At 53.4% G+C, this 19610-nt stretch overlaps 5 protein-coding genes across 5 annotated transcripts; 3 read left to right on the top strand and 2 right to left on the bottom strand.

Annotated features, from left to right (window-relative positions):
* Positions 1–1736: 1736 nt before the first annotated feature.
* COL26b_002539 (uncharacterized protein) lies at positions 1737–2434 on the top strand (the record flags this gene model as incomplete). The annotated part of the gene is made up of 2 exons (XM_053175454.1): positions 1737–2246; positions 2312–2434. 2 exons carry the CDS (start codon positions 1737–1739, stop codon positions 2432–2434), a joined length of 633 nt encoding a protein of 210 aa, XP_053040458.1.
* A 5884-nt stretch (positions 2435–8318) lies between these two features.
* COL26b_002538 (uncharacterized protein) lies at positions 8319–9432 on the top strand (the record flags this gene model as incomplete). The annotated part of the gene is made up of 2 exons (XM_053175453.1): positions 8319–8575; positions 8634–9432. The coding sequence occupies 2 exons, from the start codon at positions 8319–8321 to the stop codon at positions 9430–9432; spliced, it is 1056 nt and encodes a 351-aa protein (XP_053040457.1).
* A 290-nt stretch (positions 9433–9722) lies between these two features.
* COL26b_002537 (uncharacterized protein) lies at positions 9723–10734 on the bottom strand (the record flags this gene model as incomplete). The annotated part of the gene is made up of 3 exons (XM_053175452.1): positions 9723–9849; positions 9969–10117; positions 10189–10734. The coding sequence occupies 3 exons, from the start codon at positions 10732–10734 to the stop codon at positions 9723–9725; spliced, it is 822 nt and encodes a 273-aa protein (XP_053040456.1).
* Positions 10735–13262: 2528 nt separating this feature from the next.
* COL26b_002536 (uncharacterized protein) lies at positions 13263–14483 on the bottom strand (the record flags this gene model as incomplete). Its single annotated transcript, XM_053175451.1, has 1 exon — positions 13263–14483. One exon carries the CDS (start codon positions 14481–14483, stop codon positions 13263–13265), a length of 1221 nt encoding a protein of 406 aa, XP_053040455.1.
* A 2014-nt stretch (positions 14484–16497) lies between these two features.
* On the top strand, positions 16498–19235 carry COL26b_002535 (uncharacterized protein; the record flags this gene model as incomplete). The annotated part of the gene is made up of 2 exons (XM_053175450.1): positions 16498–17496; positions 17550–19235. 2 exons carry the CDS (start codon positions 16498–16500, stop codon positions 19233–19235), a joined length of 2685 nt encoding a protein of 894 aa, XP_053040454.1.
* Between the last annotated feature and the right edge of the window lie 375 nt (positions 19236–19610).

Here is a 19610-nt window from a genome sequence, read left to right as displayed (position 1 = left end):
GCAGGACTTTAGCCAAGAGCCTACCTTCTGTCTCTAAGACATCGCCGGCAAGCCTCGAATCTAACTTCAAAACTGTTTTTCTTTATTCTCAGTCTCTTGGTGAGAAGACCACCCGTCATGGAGTTCTCTATGAAGTGTGATAAAATCGATGGCGCAATTGTCGATGGTGAGAGTCAGTCGCGGAGCTGTCGTAGGGACCGAGCTTCGATCGTGGCCCCAGCTTCACGACCAGCTCGTTGGTCCCTCGTTGGGTCGATTTTCACCATCTTTATGCTGATTTGGTGGACTTTTTGGCCTGTCAGTCACCACAACGAACTTATCTCGGACGCGAGCGTACACTCGCATGTCAAATCCGCCGAGCAAATAATTAGACGGTACAATCTTACTGTTGGGGCTCGATGGCTGAATCTAGGTTCGTTTTCTGAAATTCACGGTACCATGTGACATATCTCTGATGCATTTGTTCAGATGGTGGTTTTTGGAGAGGTTTCTATGTTTGCAATGGAGAGACACCATGCCCAACCCTCTATGCCGAGGAGGGGGATATCGTTGAGTTGAACGTCCATAACGACCTGTTTGCTCAGGTGTCTATCCATTGGTCGGGAATGAATCATCGAAAGTAGGCTGGCGATTTCTTCAAATGATGGTGTATGTCATGAACTAGACTGAATTATTTGGGCAGATTCGGCTTCTGGAACGACGGAACTGGAGGCCTGAACCAAGTAAGATGAAAACTTGTACTCTCTCGTCTACCTCTTCTGCGCTGACCAAACCGATAGTATGGACTCCTACAACGAGGGAACTTCACCTCCCGTTATGATACCACAGGACATTGGGGATTGAACTGGTATGCCGACCATACTGGTCTGGGAATCATGGACGGTGCTCACGGACTGACTTACGTCGCGCCGGCACCTTCGCGCCCTCGTCCTTATCACGAAATAACTTCGTCTCCTACAGAGTTATCCCTCATTCACGAGGCAGAACGGAATGCACAACACATGCTGGTTTATAACTACTATCGACGAGATGCTGGATGGCGGGTTATGGAGTTGAAAGGGGAAGGGACAAACTTGAATTGCTACGATTCTATCCTCGTTAACTCCAAAGGTCGACGACACTGCCGTCATCCCGACTTCACTGAACTGGACGGAAAGCTATTGGATGCGTCAGGGTGTGTGATTGAAAAAGGGAATGATGGAGTTCGCTGCACTCCCAGTAAGGCTGACTACGAGGTAAAGTGCTTTGGCCTTCAGCTGCGCATACAATAGCTCTTCGTTTACTTACAGCGATTGCAGGTGATCGAAACCCACGGGCGACCTTGGATTATGCTCAATATTCTCAACATTGGATTCGAACATGCCGTATACTTCAGCATTGACGACCACAAGATGTGGATTGTTGCAAACGACGGCGGTTTCATCAGGCCTAAGCTCGTCGACGTTCTCTACATCACGAACGGCGCCCGCTACACTGTATTGATAAAGCTGGATCAACCAGGCGACGACTACACGATGCGACTCGTATCGACCAGCAAATTTCAAAACCTCCATGGGTATTCGATTCTGAGATATCCCGTTAGTTTACTCCATCAAACATCATTTCAGCAAGGCTAACATACAGTCTCCAAGGCGTTGCGCTACCCAGCTCATGGGGCGCCGATGGAAATTCAGAATCCACCAAGCGGCTCGCCGCCATGTGTAAGACCCGATGGCGTGGTCGCACCCTCATGCAAAATGGCGTCGACGGCATCTATGGCACCATACGCGCTCGTTGCATCCCCAAAGGCTAATCGCACTCTTCACTTCAAGATTGACCAGCAGCCTTCGCGGTACGAGAGATACGTTACCGAATTCTTTCTGAACCAGAAGCCTTGGCAACTGTACCACTCACAGATGGGACCGCTGCTATTCGTTGAAAACGTCTCGGCCGTGGAGCCCCCTGTGGTGGGTGGTTTGCCGTGGGGAACCACAGTCGACGTGATCGTCCAGAACACAGTCGACGAAGTGATGCCACTCTACAAGCACGGCGACCCCATGTTCCTTGTCGGTTCTCAGCCCAACGCAACCTGGAAATGGGACACCGTGGAACATGCGCTCGCAGCCGGAGTAAAGCACCTCAATGTCCGAGATCCCCCTTTGCAGCTGGTTCATGATGTGCCACCCCTGGGTTGGGCAGTACTCCGGTGGCAGATTCGGGTCCGTGGGGCCACCATGCTACACTCCAACAAGTTCAAATACTACGCGGTGAGTTCGGCCTTTCTCCTATTCTCCTTCTACGCGACCCCGGCCCCGGCTGACCCCGCATTCAGATGGGCATGTCTGTACCCCTGCTGGAGGGCATGAATTCAAGTATGCGGGACGAGGTGCCAGACCATGTGAAGCACATGCCGCATGTTGAATTCGCGCCGAAGAATGATGGAGTGTTTGGTTAAGCTTGGGCACACGGGGCAATTTGCCTAGAATAGTGCTGTTTTAGGTAGTTAAACGCCGAATTCTTTCTGCCCGCGCCCGCCTCGTGTCAATAAGCTTCCAGCTAGTTTATGTTGGACGTGAAGTGCTACAACCTCGAATTGTGAGACGCTCGAAGTTGATTTCGCACAGCCCAATGGACAACAACATTATTAGGCGCTTACTTTACCTCGAATGGTTTGATCGATACGCAACGTAAAGTCAAAGGAAGCTGGCTCGATGGGTGATTGCATAGTTGGACGTAAACCAAACGAAATAAAGTTCCTCGGAGCCATCCGACTGGCTCATAATGCGGTGCGTGTTTTGCGGCGTCCCTTCGGCATCCCATCGGTTTCCATGACACGCAGGCCATCATTTTCGACACCTTATGTATGACTCAAGAACTTCAACTGCAAAGCCCAACGATAGTTTTCATTTGTCCCTTCTGACAAAGAGTTTTTGGTTGATTTTATGATCATCGATCTTTTCGTGAAAACTTACCGCCTGTATTTAGTTTTGGTAGAGGGTGGATTAATATTCGTCGTAATAGAATGTTGCACGATTATTCGCTTGCATGCAGTCTACGACTTTATTCAGGCTCGGATGACTTCTGCTGGAATATACTTTCTGCCTCTGATCATATGGAAGAACCTTAATGCTCATGATGTGCCCCTACTGACACGAAAAATACGATAGTATCGCTTCTCGAATCACTGACATGAACCTTGTTCACTGCAAACAGTAGCTCTACGCCGTAACAGTCCCTAAAGCATATCGACAAAGATAGTCGAGTTTTCCAGGAAACAACCATCTGTCACTCATTACAAACATCAAAACAGACCACAAGACGTTCCCATTACCCAGGTTTCTCACCCGAGCCACTTACTGAACAATTATCTCCGTTGGGCTATCCACTACCAGTATGCTTCCCACCTACGTCCCTGTCCAGAAGGTCGAGGCGAAGAATGGCATTGTCTATGCCTATCGACGACTTGGTCCCGCCGAGGGTATCCCTCTCGTGTTGCACATGCATGTGAGTGGCACTCGCTCGATCCAGGACCGATAGCTGATGATTTTCAGGTGAGGGCCTCGATGGGTTACTGGGATCCCGTGTTCATACGCCCTCTTGCTATGAAGCGCCCGGTCATCATGTTCGACCCGCCGGCAGTTGGACAGACCACTGGCGACACCCAACGCTCTCCAATCGACAGTATGTGCTCCTCTACCTTGATCATTAATAAAGCCGTCAGCTGATCCATGCTCCCTAGTAAATATCATGGGAGATGATTTGAACGCATTCCTTGATGCCTTGTCTCTCGATTACATTGACTTGCTTGGCTTCTCCATCGGAAGCATGGCCTGCCAAATGGCAACGCTATCAAAGCCAGATAGAGTGAGGCGCCTGATCCTAGTCGGAGCTGATCCCTCCGGGCCAACGCCAGGGGACCACTTTTGGCCCCGGACCGACCCGAACCTGGATCGTTTCCTGTCCTTGCAGCGCAGTGCCTCTGAGGCGGACTGGCAGGCCGCTTACACTCTGACTTTCTTTCGCAATGATGACTAAGGCAGAGCGGCCGCCGACTCTTACTTCAAACGCCTGCGACAGAGTGAGTTCAACGAAAATGCTGCCGATGGAGCACTCCCAACCTTCAACGACGTGGAAAGCTTCATGATACAGTTGTCGTGTATCAAGAACTGGTGTGCGCCGGGTGACAAAAACAAACATTCGTACTATAGGCTTCACGAGCTAACAATGCCCGTGCTCGTTATGACGGGCGACGATGACTACCTGGTCCCTACTCCAAGGAGCTATGAGCTTCTGGATGGGATACCCAACTGCATGCTAGTCATTTGGCCTCGTGCTGGACACGCGTCCATCTGGCAGTATGCTGAGAATAACGCGGCCAGGGTTAATGAGTTCTTGGACAGCAACCCTGACAATTACGTGGAGCCACGCTTGTGACAGTTTGTTCATGAAAGGTTGCTGGGATAGGATTTTGAAAGTCTCCTTGGGTCACAACACCGCTCACTCAATGTAAAGTCCGAAGGACTCGGAAATACTAGTTTCGAACAATGAAACAATGTAGTTGCGATGGTTTCCCAGAATGGCACTTACTGAACCTCGCTTGTCCCCCCGCATGAACACTGCTACTCCCTGGATTACTCCACAGCTTGGATCCCTACCCCGGGGAGTACTCGGGTTCCGTGCCGGTACGAATGACTCGGACCTGAAGCTTCATCCCGGAGCTAGTGGGATTGTCGTCAATGCACCGGCACCTGATGGGCCGGGATGGAGATTACTGATCTAGAGAGATTGGTATAGTTGACGCGGATCTCTAAGAAGCTATCGGAGGTTCGACTGTGAGTTGGGGGCCGACCGTGTGGTGCAGGTAGTATGGCCAGAACCACAGCAGAGGCTCGACTTACACCGGTGCCAAACATCCTACAGGGAATTTTGAGTCCATCCTACTATCGCCCTCATCAGGCTCTTCCAAAAGGTGCCAGGACATTTTGTGAATGAGATTGAAGTAGCGTTTTTGACATGATGCATGTCAGAGTCGTGGGTTTCTTTCTGTCAGCGCTTGCTGTGGTCGTGAGCAAGGAAGTCCGAAGATATAATCTCACATTAACGTATGCTTGGGATAAACAAGGTGCGACCTGACTGACACTGTTCAGTTATTCTTTCTGACTGAGACGCAGATGGTCATGGTCGTCCGACCTATCTAATCAACGGAGACACTCCTGGGCCCATACTTACTGTTGAAGAAGGAGAAACCCTCGAAGCGTTCGTGGACAATCAACTACCAATTGAAACCACAATTCACTGGTATACTCTTGTGCAGACTATTTTTCGTGAAATAAGACAATATCTAAGGTCACACAGGCACGGTATCTACCAAATTCACGAGCCCTGGAACGATGGCGTACCAGGCGTTACCCAGGTAAGCATTCCCTTAAACATCACCTGCGTCAGTCACCGGTCATCTAATAATACGAAGTGGGCCACCGAGCCCAGAGACAACTACACCTATCGATTCACACCTGAAGGGCAGTATGGAAGCTACTTCTATCATGGGCACTTTGGCCCCGCCTTCTCTGATGTAAGTGGTACTTATTATCGCTTGAAACTCGTCGATCAGCCTGACCTGGATGTAATCAGGGCCAAAGGGGTCCGATCTGGATTGTGCCAGCTGCCTGGCGTCCTCGACCGTACCATCTCATATCTGATAATGAGCACGATATCCGGGCCATGCGAGCAGCGGAGAGCAATCCACGACACGTCATAGTTGCCGACTGGAATGATCAGCCGATGGACATGTATCTCATCCGCTTCCGTGATACCGGATATATCCCAATTTGTGCCAACAGTCTGACTCTCAACGGGAGGGGTGGTACGCGATGCGAGTCTGGTCGTGATCTCGAAGATGCTGGCGGACCTGGGCGCAATGAGCGGGGCTGTCGCTACATGATTCCTGGCCATGAGTACACCAACCCTGAATACTGCACCGAGACACATCCAGAACTGGAAGTCATCCAAGCTAATCCCGGAGAAGAATGGATCTGGATCAATTTCATCCATTCTGGTGCTCATCATTCTTTGGCTATCAGTATTGACGAGCATGAATTCTGGGTTGTAGGGGCTGATGGCGAATTTGTTCATCCGCAGAAAGTGGTTAGAACTCATGTCAATCTCGGCGAAAGAACGAGGTGAGCCCCAAACCATGCGCTTCACTCACATTCTGCTTCGAATTACTGATCCGTGTCCTATGCAGCATTCTAGTCAAATTGGACAAGCCTGCTGGAGACTATGCGTTGAGATTGCATTCTTTACGATCTGAGCAAATGATCCAGGGAGCCGGTATCCTGCGGTATGCAGCTACAAAGGTTAGATGGAATCGACATGGAAGCTCATGAGTTTTGGGAGAAATCAGTCAAGCTGACAAGAACTTCTCTCAGGATCTATCCAAGGCCTCCAATCGAACAGTCCCCAACACCAAACCGTGGCTACATCTGAACGGTAGTCTTGTGGATCCTGCGAATAAGGCCATGGAAGAAACCAGGCTATCTCCATTCCCACCTCGACCGCCCCCTCAGAAAGCGGATTTCACGCTGAAATTCACAGTCAACAACACGGGACCATCGACATGGGTTCTCAATGCAGCCCCACATGAGTTCTTCCGTCAGAATGTCCCTCCCATTTTGTGGAACGAAAAGTCGCGCGGCGAAACGTCATGGGGGAATCCACATGGATTTCTCAAGAACGGATCCGTCGTCGATTTGATCATTGAGAATGGAGCCAAAGTCGACGCCAGCCACCCTTTCCACAAGCACAACCACAAGGTCTTCATCATCGGACAGGGGCAAGGCGGCTTTCCTTGGAAAGATGTCGACGACGCCATTAAGCACGGGGGCGGAAAATACTTCAACCTAGATAATCCGCCTTACCGAGACGGATTTACTTTGCAAGCGGGGGAAGGAAAGTTCGTCGTGGTCCGCTACAAGATTTATTTTCCCGCTGTCAGCATGCTGCATTGTCACATGATCCATCATTTCGCGGTAAGCCTTAATGTCTCAAGCTGTAAAGTCGCTCGGTCACTCACACGAACCCAATGGCAGAGCGGGCAACAGGTTATTTTGCTGGAGGGAATGGAGGTCATGCCTCCGGTGCCGGAGGAGTTGAAGAACAAACCCCATGTGGAGTTTCAGATGCCTCCGCGGTACGGGCCGCTGGACTGATCGGCTGCCTCAAAAGGTTGACGGCCGCTAGAATGGCTTATTGCAGCGGTCAACTTGATTCCAGTACAGTTTCCCTGATATTTCAGTACCTGTCTGGGTCGATACAATTGCTCAAGAAGGGTAGTCTAAAAATGTGTAGAAGAGTTCTTGCTGGTCTAGCCTTGAGTAGTGAAGATTGGGCTGCTGAACCTCAAGTTCCAGACTCAGCGGGTGTCCATGAGTAATGCATAAAAATATTGTCTTGGCCATTTGGGTCGAAGAATCCTTTGAAGTGTGCCGCGGATCTTGTCGAGGTTGTGCCGTTGCACTGCATGAGCTAGCGGTTAATAGCTCCTCGGGACCTGAACCTCGAACCTCGGCGTTGACTCAGATATGTCTAAGGTGATATCGATCCTCGACAATCAAATAACTTAGGCATTGGTTGCGTCTTATCGCCGAGACGAGTTAGATATTGCAACTTGTTCCAATGTGAGAAAGGTGTTGTGCTTTAATAGACATTCGCATCTCAACATTTCTCCGATCAATGTCTCTCTCTAGTTGCACGAGGCCGGCCATTTGACCAGGCCCCTTACAGATGAAGACCACACTCGGCTGCCCACGAGAGCATGAAAACAGTAAGCGCATCTCCAATGTTTCTCGTGTTTTTCATATCGCGCCCTACCCGGTGTGCGAGAACGAGCTTGGATTGACGTCGTCTGCTCCCGGCCCGAGTCAGACGCATCAAAACAACCCCTACCCCAAATCCACGCCAGTCGGAGGCCCCGCTACACCTAATTAACCTTGTCCCGGGCTGTCCTCGCTGCGCTGCCACTGTTCCTAGCTGTTTCTGGGTATTCCGAGGGAACATTTCGCCCATGTCACTCCACAAATAGCACCACAGAAAGGGGCATCATCTTGGCAATCTCAAAGAAAACGGCTTTTATATCCACAATAGGTGCAACCGAGGCACGCCTTTTTTTCTGCTAAGCTTTATTACCCAATGCAAAATGGTGTCAGCCGAGGAACCTGAGTGGCCTGGTAGTGTTTGTATATAGTGGACGGGAACCCCTCGGCCGATATGGGATTGTTTTGTTTACGCACGACACCGGCGTCACCACCAACTGCATTCACATTCTTTTTGAGCTTGCCGTGATGTCTGTCGTAACTCTTAATGACTCTCGGGTCAAGTACCAGACCGCCACGCTGAACGGCGTCGAGTACAACTACATCCTCGCAGAGCCGGCTTCAGGCAATGTCGTCGGCACGATTTTCCTCATCCACGGATGGCCTGATATGTCCTTGGGATGGCGCAACCAGATCCCTTACCTTCTTTCAAAGGGCCTTCGGGTTGTCGCTCCTGACATGATGGGCTACGGCGGTACGGATGCGCCGGAAGATGTTAGCTTCTAGTGAGTTGAGACTCATAACATGCTATGCTCTGGGAAGATGCTTACCGTTCCTGTCCAGCACCTTCAAGCGCGCCTCAGACGACATCGCCGCCCTCGCTAGCCATCTCGGCCTCTCCCGCATCATCCTCGGCGGCCACGACTGGGGCGGTGCCGTGGTCTACCGCGCCGCCCTCTGGCACCCCGAGCTGATCTCTGCCTTCTTCGTCATCAGCACGCCCTTCGCGGCCCCGCGCCTCACATACATTGACCAGGCCGTCGCGCTGCCCACACTGCACTACCAACAGCAGTTCCGCACCGATGCCGTCCAGGACTACATCGGCCTCCCCGACGCCCAGAACGCAACCCGCGTGCGCCAGATCCTGAACACTATCTACGGCGTCAGACCCCCCGGTGGGGGGTCGGCCTTCAACTCGAGCGGCGCGGGGTTCACGTTTGAGCTGCTCGACGAGGTGACGGAGGACACACCGCTGCTGACCGCGGAGGAGATGGACTACTACGTCGAAAACTACGTCAGCGACCCGTTCAACAGGACGCTTAACTGGTACCGCACCGGCGAGCTCAACTGGCAGGACGAGCTGGCGCTGGTGCCGGCGAATGCGTCATACACGGCTAAGTACACGCAGCCCGCGCTGTACATCGGTGGATCGCTGGATACGGCGCTGCCTCCGGTGCTGTCGACGGGTATGGAGACCTACTTTAACAGCCTGTCGCGGGGTGAGGTGAACGGCACTCACTGGGTGATGTGGGAGAAGCCTGAGGATGTGAACTCGTATCTTGGAAACTGGCTCGCCAGCTCCGTTCTGGGCAATATGACCATTGGCCTGAACCTGACTGCTGCGAGCGCTCTCCTTCACTAAAGTGTTCCAGTGTAGTACTCAAACCACTTAAGGGTTCCTAATAGTGTAGATATTCGAGCGATTAACACATGAATAATGAAGTTATTTCACACTCTCGTGAAAATGATTTGTAGGATATATATGCAGCGAAAGTAACGAGGAGATAATTGCGTCCATCACCACCAACTGCTATTTACGGCCCAACACATCTTTCAACTTCCCCTGTCTACTCTCTGTAAGCAGTTGCGTATTTCGCAAGCTGCCACATCGCCTACTATTGCCACAACTGAACAATTCAAGATTCAATGCGATTACTCAGGCTTGCGGATCCAAACGAGAAGATCCCCGTTGCCGTACGCAAACTCAGAACCCTGGACAGTGTTGTCCTTCAGAGTGCACGCATCCATGATATAGCCAGCACCACGGGCGACATCATTGCTAAACCAGGGGCAAACACCGTCAGCATATCTCTCCTTCTTCAGCCAAAATGCTCCTCAACTCGGGCCAAACATAGGAATTCTTAAGGTTTTGAGAGTGCAGGGGAAGGAGGATCCTACCAGGAAGAGGCTGCGGGAATGCTGCCCGAAGTGACGCCCGTGATCTGCGCATTGCCGATGGTGCAGAAGTGGCTCTTCGCGTTAGAGACAACGCACGATGTGCTGCCGAGGCCGGCGAGGTAGTTGATGCACGAGACGGCGTCGGCGACCTGTTATCAATCCAAAGAGTCAGTCATGTGGCCGCTTCGGGATTTTGAGAGGGCACTGCGAAGAATCGTACCGAAGCCTGGGTGCCGGCGATGGTGTTGCAGGTGGCACGCTTGCGAACCCGGCCGTAGTCCCAGTCAGGGGAAGCTGCCTCAGGGACCTCGTTACGCTTGCCGTAATCCCATTCCGGGGTAGCTCCTTCAGTGACATCGTCACGCTTGCGAGCGCGGCCGTAGTCCCAGTCCGGGGTAGCTGCCTCATCAGCATCATCACGCTTGCGAGCGCGGCCATAGTCCCAGTCAGGGGTAGCTGCCTCAGGGACCTCGTCACGCTTGCCGTAATCCCACTCCGGGGAAGCTCCTTCAGCGGCATCGTCACGCTTGCGAGCGCGGCCGTAGTCCCAGTCCAAGGAAGCCGCCTCGGAGGCGTTGACGGACTTGTAGTACGCCTCGACGGCCTCCTCGGGCGTGAGGTTGTCGCCGTACGGGTTGGCGATGATGCCGTCGACCCACTTTGCGAAGGAGAAGATCTCGGGGGCCGGAGTTGCGGCGGGTGCGGCGGCGGCGAGGGGGGCCACAGCGGCCAGGGTGGCGACGGCGCCGAGGACGAAGTTGACCATTGTGGAATTATAGATTAGAGGCAGGTAGTTGTGGACTTGAATTGGCTGAGCTGCTGAGGAGAGAGGAAAGGAAGGATGATGGATGATGGTCTCGAGCTGCTTTATATACGAGATTGTCTCGTCGTGGAGGACTAAGGCTTCAATTTTCGCAACTGGATATTGTAAGTACTTGCCCACAAAGTGTTATCTCCGCAAGAGGTCAGCACCAAAGTCCCGTGTTGAGCATCGCCCGCCCCGTGAGAGGATACACAGTAGGTGAATCCGGTAGGAGCACTTCGCCTTGTGCTTCGCCCAGTCACACGATCGCAGTATAAACACCAAAGTTCCATACTCAACGTACCGTATCCATCTTAAAATCCTGTCCGCAGCGACTAGACCTCACCGCGGCGTCCGGGCGGCCGACCTCGCCCTTGTAAAGCAGCAAGCGGTCAACCGCAGTAAGACCTAGCGAAGTCGTGACGAACCTCCAAGCCAGATGACAGACCCCGCCAAACAAGGCTCACGATCACCTAAGGGAACTGCCTCAATCGTCTCCCCCCAGCCCCGTAAGGCTAGCAGGGTCCCGAGGCCCAGATCGTGCACGGTACGGAAGCACGATGCAGGTCTGACGCGGCATCGTGGATGACTGTATTGCCGTTCCAGGGGTTCGCTGAGCCGCTTTCGCTAGTCGCAAGCGAGGAATAAAGGCTTGAACAAAAGATCCAAAAACGACTTGCTTGTTAGGGCCCAGCGCGAGCCAGTTTTTATATTGAAAAGCGGGACCGGGCCGAGAGCCAGGCGGGAATGTTGGTGTATCGGTGCCGTCTTGCAAGTGTCGAGACACCTTAGCAAAGTCCCGACTCATTGGAACGGCCAGCATAAGGTCGTCAGAGTCAGAAGAATACATTGATTAGTGTATCAGCCTGATTTCAAAGTACCATGCTGACAGTCCTCCAGGCAAATGGCTGAAGAGGCGCTCTGCCGCAGAATCCCATCACCTGTACAATACGCTGGACCTCTAAAAGCCTATCAAAAGTCCCATTCGGCAAAAATCTAGACCAAGGCTAGATTCAACTCCTCCGCCAATCCGAACCAAGCAAGCATCCCATAGATGTGAGAGTGAATCGTGGATCCGGTGAGTATTTGTTCATGGCAAGCACTTTGGTGCACTAAAATACAGTACTATGGATCAAATAGTCAGGATGTGATCTGACCTGGGGCGCTAGCTCAACTCCATACTGTGGCGGCCGATCCCTGTAACAGACCCCACGATGCGATCGTGCTAAGGATCCTCTGCTCTTGAGAATGGAGGCCTAGTCTGAGGCGGCCGATCCTTGCTTAGTATCGAAAGAGTTACTGACATTTCGAGGCGCGCATCTACCTGTTACTAGTCTAATTGCGCGAAAAAGGCACATAAGAACAAGACCTCAGAGATGAAAGCAAAATAAACAAGTACCAAGACGCATTTGCCGCCTCCTCTCTGTCTCTCTATTTTTCTCACAGGCCCCTTCAACTCTACCGTTGAAGTTAGGGAACTCCCAAACTCATATTCAACACTGGCACCTGCCAATGTTTCTACCGTCTCAAATATTCGTGTCAATTTCAAGAGGCTCTCACCGCGACCGAAAGTCGGGGAACCGAGGCCACAGATCAATATCCTCACAGTGCCTATCATTGCAGCGCGGGAATGACGCAGGAGTTGGCATCTATCATCCAAGTGAGAACCTGTGTACAATTAACCTAGGTCATCATACATGCGTGCAGGACACTGAGGAAGAGCCTCCAAGTCGCCTCTTTCGGAAGAACGAGCACCCGCAAGCTACACTCGCCGACCTCAGCATATCTCCCCAACTACGGCAGCAGGTGAACGAAGCTGCTGGCAATCCCCAGTTGATCACAGTAACTCGTGCATCCGCTCCAAAAGCCTACCTAGTGTACACAGAGCAGCCGATGCTATTTGCAAGCCAATGAATATGGAATAATTGCAAACAATCAACTGCAATAACGCACCAAGCCCGCTTGCTGAAACCCAACAAAAGTACGTCGATAGGAAAGCACTGACCAGATGAACGTGACCAAGTCATCTGATCCGCCAACTTCAGACGAGGCCAATCGCGGGGTGGTTCAACACGGGTGCTGGCCCTCCCTTCTCGGGACCGAGAGCCCTCGGACGTCTCCTCTCTTTTCAACAATATCTGTGCGCGGCGTAATCAACTCAACAATGGCATTATCGAGGATTCGAACCATGTATCATACGCTCAGGTGTAGATGCTACATGTGGGCGAATGCAGATGCTGTTATGCAGACGTGTCGTCTCGCAGGATTGCATGGGGAGCTGTGAGACATCACGCATGCCATGTTGGCAGGTCAAATGCGATTAGACCAGTCTGGGCATTGGTTGTTCACTAGCACGAGCTTTCAAAGTCTCGGCAGGTTGAATGAAACAGTGCGTTACGCTGTATTGGATATCTGCCAAGTGGAAAGTAAGGACAAAACTGTAGCAACGTAACCTACACTCCATATTAATGAAGCCCATCGCTCCAATCATCTCATGTACTGTCTTCGCTGTCGTTAGTAATCTCTATCCTTGGTATCGTCCCATCGAATATTTCATCGCTTTCTAAAGCGCCTAAGCCAAGCCATCCTCTAAGGGCGTCAATGGCCTTGTGATACTCCACCATGACACTCTCTTTTGGTGTAAATGGTGGCGGCTTATCCCATGCATGCTTTTCTGTGTCGACCACGCGAGTGCTGATCCGGCCTCCACGGGTCTGAACCCTTTCAGCAAACTTCTGTCCCTCCAATAGCAGCATATCGTATTCGCACATGCATAGGTGAATGGGTGGGAGCCGGTCTATCATCTCGTCTGACATCAGTCCCGGGGAAAGCCGCGGATCGTCGCGCTCAGACCTGGGCCGAGGAGGGTAGACATAGGATGCGTCAAAGAGATCGGTCATGCCCTTTGGCAGAGTCATGTCTGGCCTGCCACATGTCTCGCGCTTCATTGGCCTCGTGATTGTCCAATCGAGGAGCGGATAGAAGAGCACGATCCCGGAAATTTCGGGGACCGGGATTTTAAGCTCATAACCCCACCTCTCTGGCTCTTGCAGGAGGTTCCAACTGGCGAGGGCCAACGTGCCTCCGGCCGAAAAACCCGACACGAAGACTTTGGATTTGTCGAGGAGGAACTCATCTGCACGTGCAACGATCTGCAAGATGGAGTCGGCAGCATCCTCCACCGGGGTAGGGAAGGGAAAGCCCGGAGCCAGACGGTAGCTGACGGAGAAGACGACGGCGTTGAGTGCCGAAGCTACGGCGCCGGCCCATCGGGCGTCATCGGTTCCTTGTCCCAGGATGAAGCCTCCGCCATGAAAGTTGACGACGGCAGGGAAGTTCCCGGTGGCCTTGCCAGCCTTCGTGTGAGGAGGAAGGTAGACATCGACCCTGATCTTCTCTGGACCAGACCATTCTGACAATGTTGAGTCTAGCCAGATGATCCTATTTGCAGCGGGAGGAACGGGAGCGGACAGGTTCTGCAGCCCGAAGGCAAAGGCGGCCCCGGAGCGCAGTGCGACCGCGTTGGCGGTCAGGCGCCAACGAGCGATGTTCTCCAGTGGATTTTCATATTCACCGTCGGGAGTACCGGCTCTGCTGGTAGCGGCGCTATTGACCTTACTGTTGGCCTTGCTCCCGTTCTTGCTGCCGTTCTTGCTAGACTTGGACAGGTTCGATATGTTGGAGACGGTGCGTGTGAGCCTGTTAGACTTCATTGGGAGTGCGGAATGCGCGGAAGCGATGCAGCTGCAGGTGACGGGTTGGTGGCCGGTGGGTGCTGAGAAATTCGGACTATCGGACGCAAATCAAAAGAACATTGTCGAACGACGGATGCGGTGAGGCCAATGGGGGCCGCTGTCGTCCGGGTCCGACGGAAACAGAGGACGATTGATAATGGATGGAAGGAGTGAGAAGGAGGGAAGATGGAGACGGGTTGACAAATCAAGAGCTCGATAGGAAGCTTTTGGTGGCACCCGGAGAGGTAAAAGGTCGGCGGGCTACTGGCGGCTCCGGGCTGGTGGTGGAGGTTGGGCGTCAGGTGTCGTTGACGTTGAAAGTTGGTTGGACTTGGCGGAGGTGCCCTGCGGCAGCCGGGACAGCCTTGGCAGATGAGATCGGGGTCTCTTATTCGAGTTGGAGGGGAGGATCAGCCTGGCGAGGTAGCCTGTTTGGGCGATGAGGGTGTTGATGTCGGCACGTCGAGCCTTTAGTGTGCGGCACAAAAGCGTGTTGGATGCGTCGTGGTATTGGATAGCTGCGGCTTGTCTAGAGACGAAAACCTGCCAGCCTGAGACCGGGACAGTGACTAGAGCAGTGTCGGGGTGTTGCAATGACAACGGCAGAGCGGTAGCAGGAAAACGGCGCGGCGGATGAGCTGGAAGAGCGACTGTCGACCTGGTTCGAGAATGTGACTCGATGGGAAGGTGGCAGACGTGGCTAGACAGCGACGGGGTTCGACGGGTGCCGGCGATCTGACGTCAGTAGAGGCTCACCAGGTGCAGCAGAGGGCAGGTGTGGGGCCGTACCTTCCGGGATGTGATCGGAGCTACCTGCGGGATGCAGATGTCGCGGTTTCCAGACGATGCCAGAAGACGGGAAGCAGCGGAGACGACCTTGCCTTCCACCACACTACCAGCAGACTAGAGTGTGAGTACTGCATAGTAAGGTGTAGGGCATCAGGGATCTGCCCCGGAGCAAACGGTCCTCGACTGGCCGCTGCAATATGATATCAGCCAGTCATGAGCGTGGTTTCGCCGTCCGTGACCTTCCCTTGCCCCTTCCACCTTCCCCGGCCCTTTGCTGTTTCCTCTCTTCCCGTGCCTCTGGCGGTACGTACCGCAGTGCACGTGCCATGTCCCACACCAAATGACGCTGCACTGACACCACATGGTCGCCGCGGCAGGAAGGCGAGGAAACTTCTCACTCTAAAAAAAAAAGAGTGAGGAAGTCACGACGTGAGTTCGCGTCTTGCCAGGGAAGGGACCACCGGGGGCCACCACCCAGTGTTGTCCGATGCACCTGCGATCGATCCATTGCTCCTGCCTTTCTCCGTTGCTTTCGGCAAACTTTTTTCGACTCGTGCCTGCCCTGTCCGCAACGGCACAATAGAGGTAGAGGTAGGGCAGGTACTCCTTCCCGCAGTTACCGTGTACTTCGTCGCTGCCCTTGGCGCCCTGACGTATTTTCACCACCACCCGAACGTCAGTCTGGAACATGCCCGCCCTGCCGTCCTGCCGTGTAAGCGTCTTGGTCGCCGCCCGGAACCAAGACTTGCGCGGTCTGAAGTCGCGGCTGCTTGATCATGGCCAAGTCACACGTACCTGATGCCCAATGTAAAGGGCTGAAGCTTTGGACGGGTATTGCAGGTAGCAACAGCGTTCCTCCCGGGCGGAGAGCCTTGTCCGCCGCGGACTCTGATGTGCGCCGAGTGCCCTCATCATGACTGTTGTCGGTGTCCTTCTTGTCCATGCCACCCTTTTTATTTTTGTCATCCACCCTCCCCAGCTCCCGTTCGTTCTGCTTCTTGCTCATTCGTCCTCAAAGTCCCGTGTGTCCAGACTGGTACCTGCAGTGATCTACCCATATATCCCCTCCTCCCCCAAAACTTGTCTTGGCTTTTCTCACGACGTATTCTTCCTAATACCCGTTGCCCAGAAACCAACGGCATCTACACACATCATACACCCGAAATTCGCCAAGGGGCGGCGACAGTGACACACCAACATCAATATGATGGAATCAGAGACCCCAAGGGCACCGCCCTCGACGAACCCCCTGTCGCGTATTGCGCACAGGTTGTCGATGAAAAGCAACTCGGACCAGTCCACCCCGTCCACCACCAAGACGACCGTATACGAGAAGCAGACGCCGAGGTCGAGTAAGACTAGTCAATCGAGTGGTTCAAGCAAGTCTAGCTACGGAAGAAGCCCGACGAGGAGTGGCGAGCTGAAGAGGATGGAACGGGGCCAGAAGCAGGAGCGTCGGGAGCAGCTGGAGCGCGAGCTGGAAGAGCGCAGGAGGCGAGAATACGAGGAGGCTCGCAAGATCGAAGACGACGAGACGAAAGCCCGCTACGGCGAGGGAAGCGAGGAAAACTACCCAACCGAACTCAACACCATCGCCGAGGTGGGCCAACTAGGTGTTGGTTCCAAAGTCACCTTCCGCGCCCGAATCCACACACAGCGCAACATCTCCAAGCACCTCGACTTTATTCTGTTTCGCGACCAGACCGATACCATCCAGGGCGTACTGCATGACGTGACGCCAAACATGGTGAAGTGGGTGCAACGGCTGCACCCTGAGTCCATCGTCCAGGTTTCCGGTTCTCTGAAGAAACCCGTCGAGGATGTCAAGTCAGCGTATCACCATGATGTTGAGGTCGACATCTACTCCATCCACCTACTCAACCCCGCGCAGGCGCCTCCTTTCAGTAATTACCAACCGCCTGAGAGCATGAACAATAGGCTTAACAACCGCGTCCTCGACCTGCGACATCCCTCCAACCAAGCCCTCTTCCGTGTCCGTGCCATGATCACACGCAAGTTCCGCGAAACCCTCGACAACAATGGCTTCATTGAGATTCAAACACCCAAGCTGCAGCCAGCTGCTACAGAAAGCGGCGCAGAAGTCTTCAAGCTCAACTACTTTGGCCGTCGCGCCTTCTTGGCCCAGAGCCCCCAGTTGGCCAAGCAGATGGCAATTTCAGCCGACTTTGGCAAGGTCTACGAGGTATGCATCGCATTGAATGACACCTTGGGATGAACCGTTACTGACACCCGCAGGTTGGCCCTGTCTTCCGTGCCGAGAACTCCAACACCCACCGCCACTTGACAGAGTACACCGGCCTCGACATTGAGATGAAGATTCACAAGCATTACCACGAGCTTCTGAAGGTTCTCGACCAGGTTCTCAAGAACATTTTTACGGCAGTGCACGCCATGCCTGAGCTCAAAATCATCCGGGAGAGGTGGCCAAGTGAAGATCTCGTCTGGCTTGAGGAGACTCCCATCATCCCCTTCCCCGAGGGGCTGCAGATGCTGCGCGATGACGGCCGAGACGTCGCCGATGAAGACCTTTCAACTCGAGACGAGATCAGACTCGGAGAGTTAGTAAAGGAAAAGTACAAAACTGACTACTACATACTCGACAAATTTCCCGCCAACGCCCGTCCATTCTATACTCATAAAGCCGAGGACCCCTTCTGGACAAACTCTTTCGATATCTTCGTCCGAGGCCAGGAAATTTGCACTGGCGGCCAACGCATCAATAACCCGAAGGAACTGCGAAAGAGCATGGCCGAGAATGGAATCTCGGAAGACGAAATGTCTGAGTATCTCGAGGCATTCGACCTGGGCGCTCCCCAACACGGTGGTGCAGGTCTTGGTCTCGACCGCATCGTTTTCCTCCTTCTCAACTTGGGTGATATTCGATACGGCTCACTCTTCTACCGCGACCCTAAGTCCCTACCTCAACGCTCCTTCAACCTCCCCCACCCCAACGCAGACACCACCAAAATCTGGGCAGGCAGAGAAATGCCAGCTCTCGAAGAACTCATCGCTAACTATGGTGACGCCACCAACACATCCTGGCTGGACGAGCGCTTTGAGCTATGGCGCCATAGCAGCGGTGCGGCCGTCGGCTACGTCAAGCAAGGCAAGTTTGTCATGATCACTGGCGATCCGCTCTGCGACCGCGGCCAATACGAGGAAGTCATTCCTGCCTTTGTCGAATTCGTCACGAAGGAGCTCAAGCTCACGCCCGTGTGGATGCTTGTCTCCAACAAAGTCCAGGAAATTCTCGGTCGGCGCATCGGCTGGCGAACCATGTCCTGCACCGAAGAGCAACGCGCCGATGCCGACCAGCACACCGCCCCGGATAACCGCCTTGCTCGTCGCGTCAAACGTGAGGGTATCAAGATTCACGAGGTGAAGCCCAACGAAGACTTCATCAGCCGCGCCGACAAGTCCATCGCCGCATGGAAAGAGAAGCGCAAGGAGAAGAAGCAAGTCCACATGACGGAGATCCGCCCATGGATCGATCAGTCACACCGCCGCTACTTCTCGGCCGAAAAGGACGGCGAGGTCCTTTGCATGGTCGTACTCGCGCAGCTGGCGCCGCGGTACGGCTGGCAGGTGAAGTGGGCTCTCGACTTCCCAAACGCCCCGCACGGCACCATCGAGGTCCTCATTGAATACGCCCTCTCATGTATCTCGGGCCCCGTCACCTTTGGCGCCGGCGTCAGCGAGCGATTTGTCCCAGGGCAACACTTGCACGGCGCCCGGGCTAAGTTCCTCAGCAAAACGTACGCGGCCATCGTCAAGAGTCTCGGGCTTGGTAGGAAGGCCGAGTTCAGAGACAAGTTTGGCGTTCTCGGTGAGCAGGTGTATATCTGCTATCCACGCCGCGGCGTCACCCTGTTTGATTTGAAGGAGATTGTCAAGTTCTTCATGGACCAGGACGACTCGTGAACTTGATGTTCAGATGCGACTGTGAGCACGGCGCCAGGCGGGCGTAGGAGTTTTTGGTTTCTTATGAGTAGGGCTTTCCTACAATTCTTCATACCAGCACGCTCACGCATGTACGACAACAGCGATACCTTCATCTGTAGCCCTTTTTTTCTCCCTAGATTATTTGATACCAGCGTAGAACGCAATCTTTTTTGTCACACATATCGGCTCTAGGCATAAACTCAATTCCCTACTTAACGTATATGCATAGCGAGTCGCCCATCATAGCGAGCCGCCCACCTTTCACTACCCTCCAGCCATTTGTGTAAGTCAATTAAGCCACATCGTACGAAATCAATTGAAACTACTCATCACCCTCTTCTTCAGAGGTCTCCC

Source organism: Colletotrichum chrysophilum, assembly GCF_026319265.1.
Source record: "Colletotrichum chrysophilum strain AFK26 chromosome Unknown scaffold_13, whole genome shotgun sequence".
Taxonomy (NCBI): domain Eukaryota; kingdom Fungi; phylum Ascomycota; class Sordariomycetes; order Glomerellales; family Glomerellaceae; genus Colletotrichum; species Colletotrichum chrysophilum.
The sequence above is the reverse complement of the archived record's forward strand: the minus strand, read 5'-3'. Positions and strand labels throughout refer to the sequence as shown.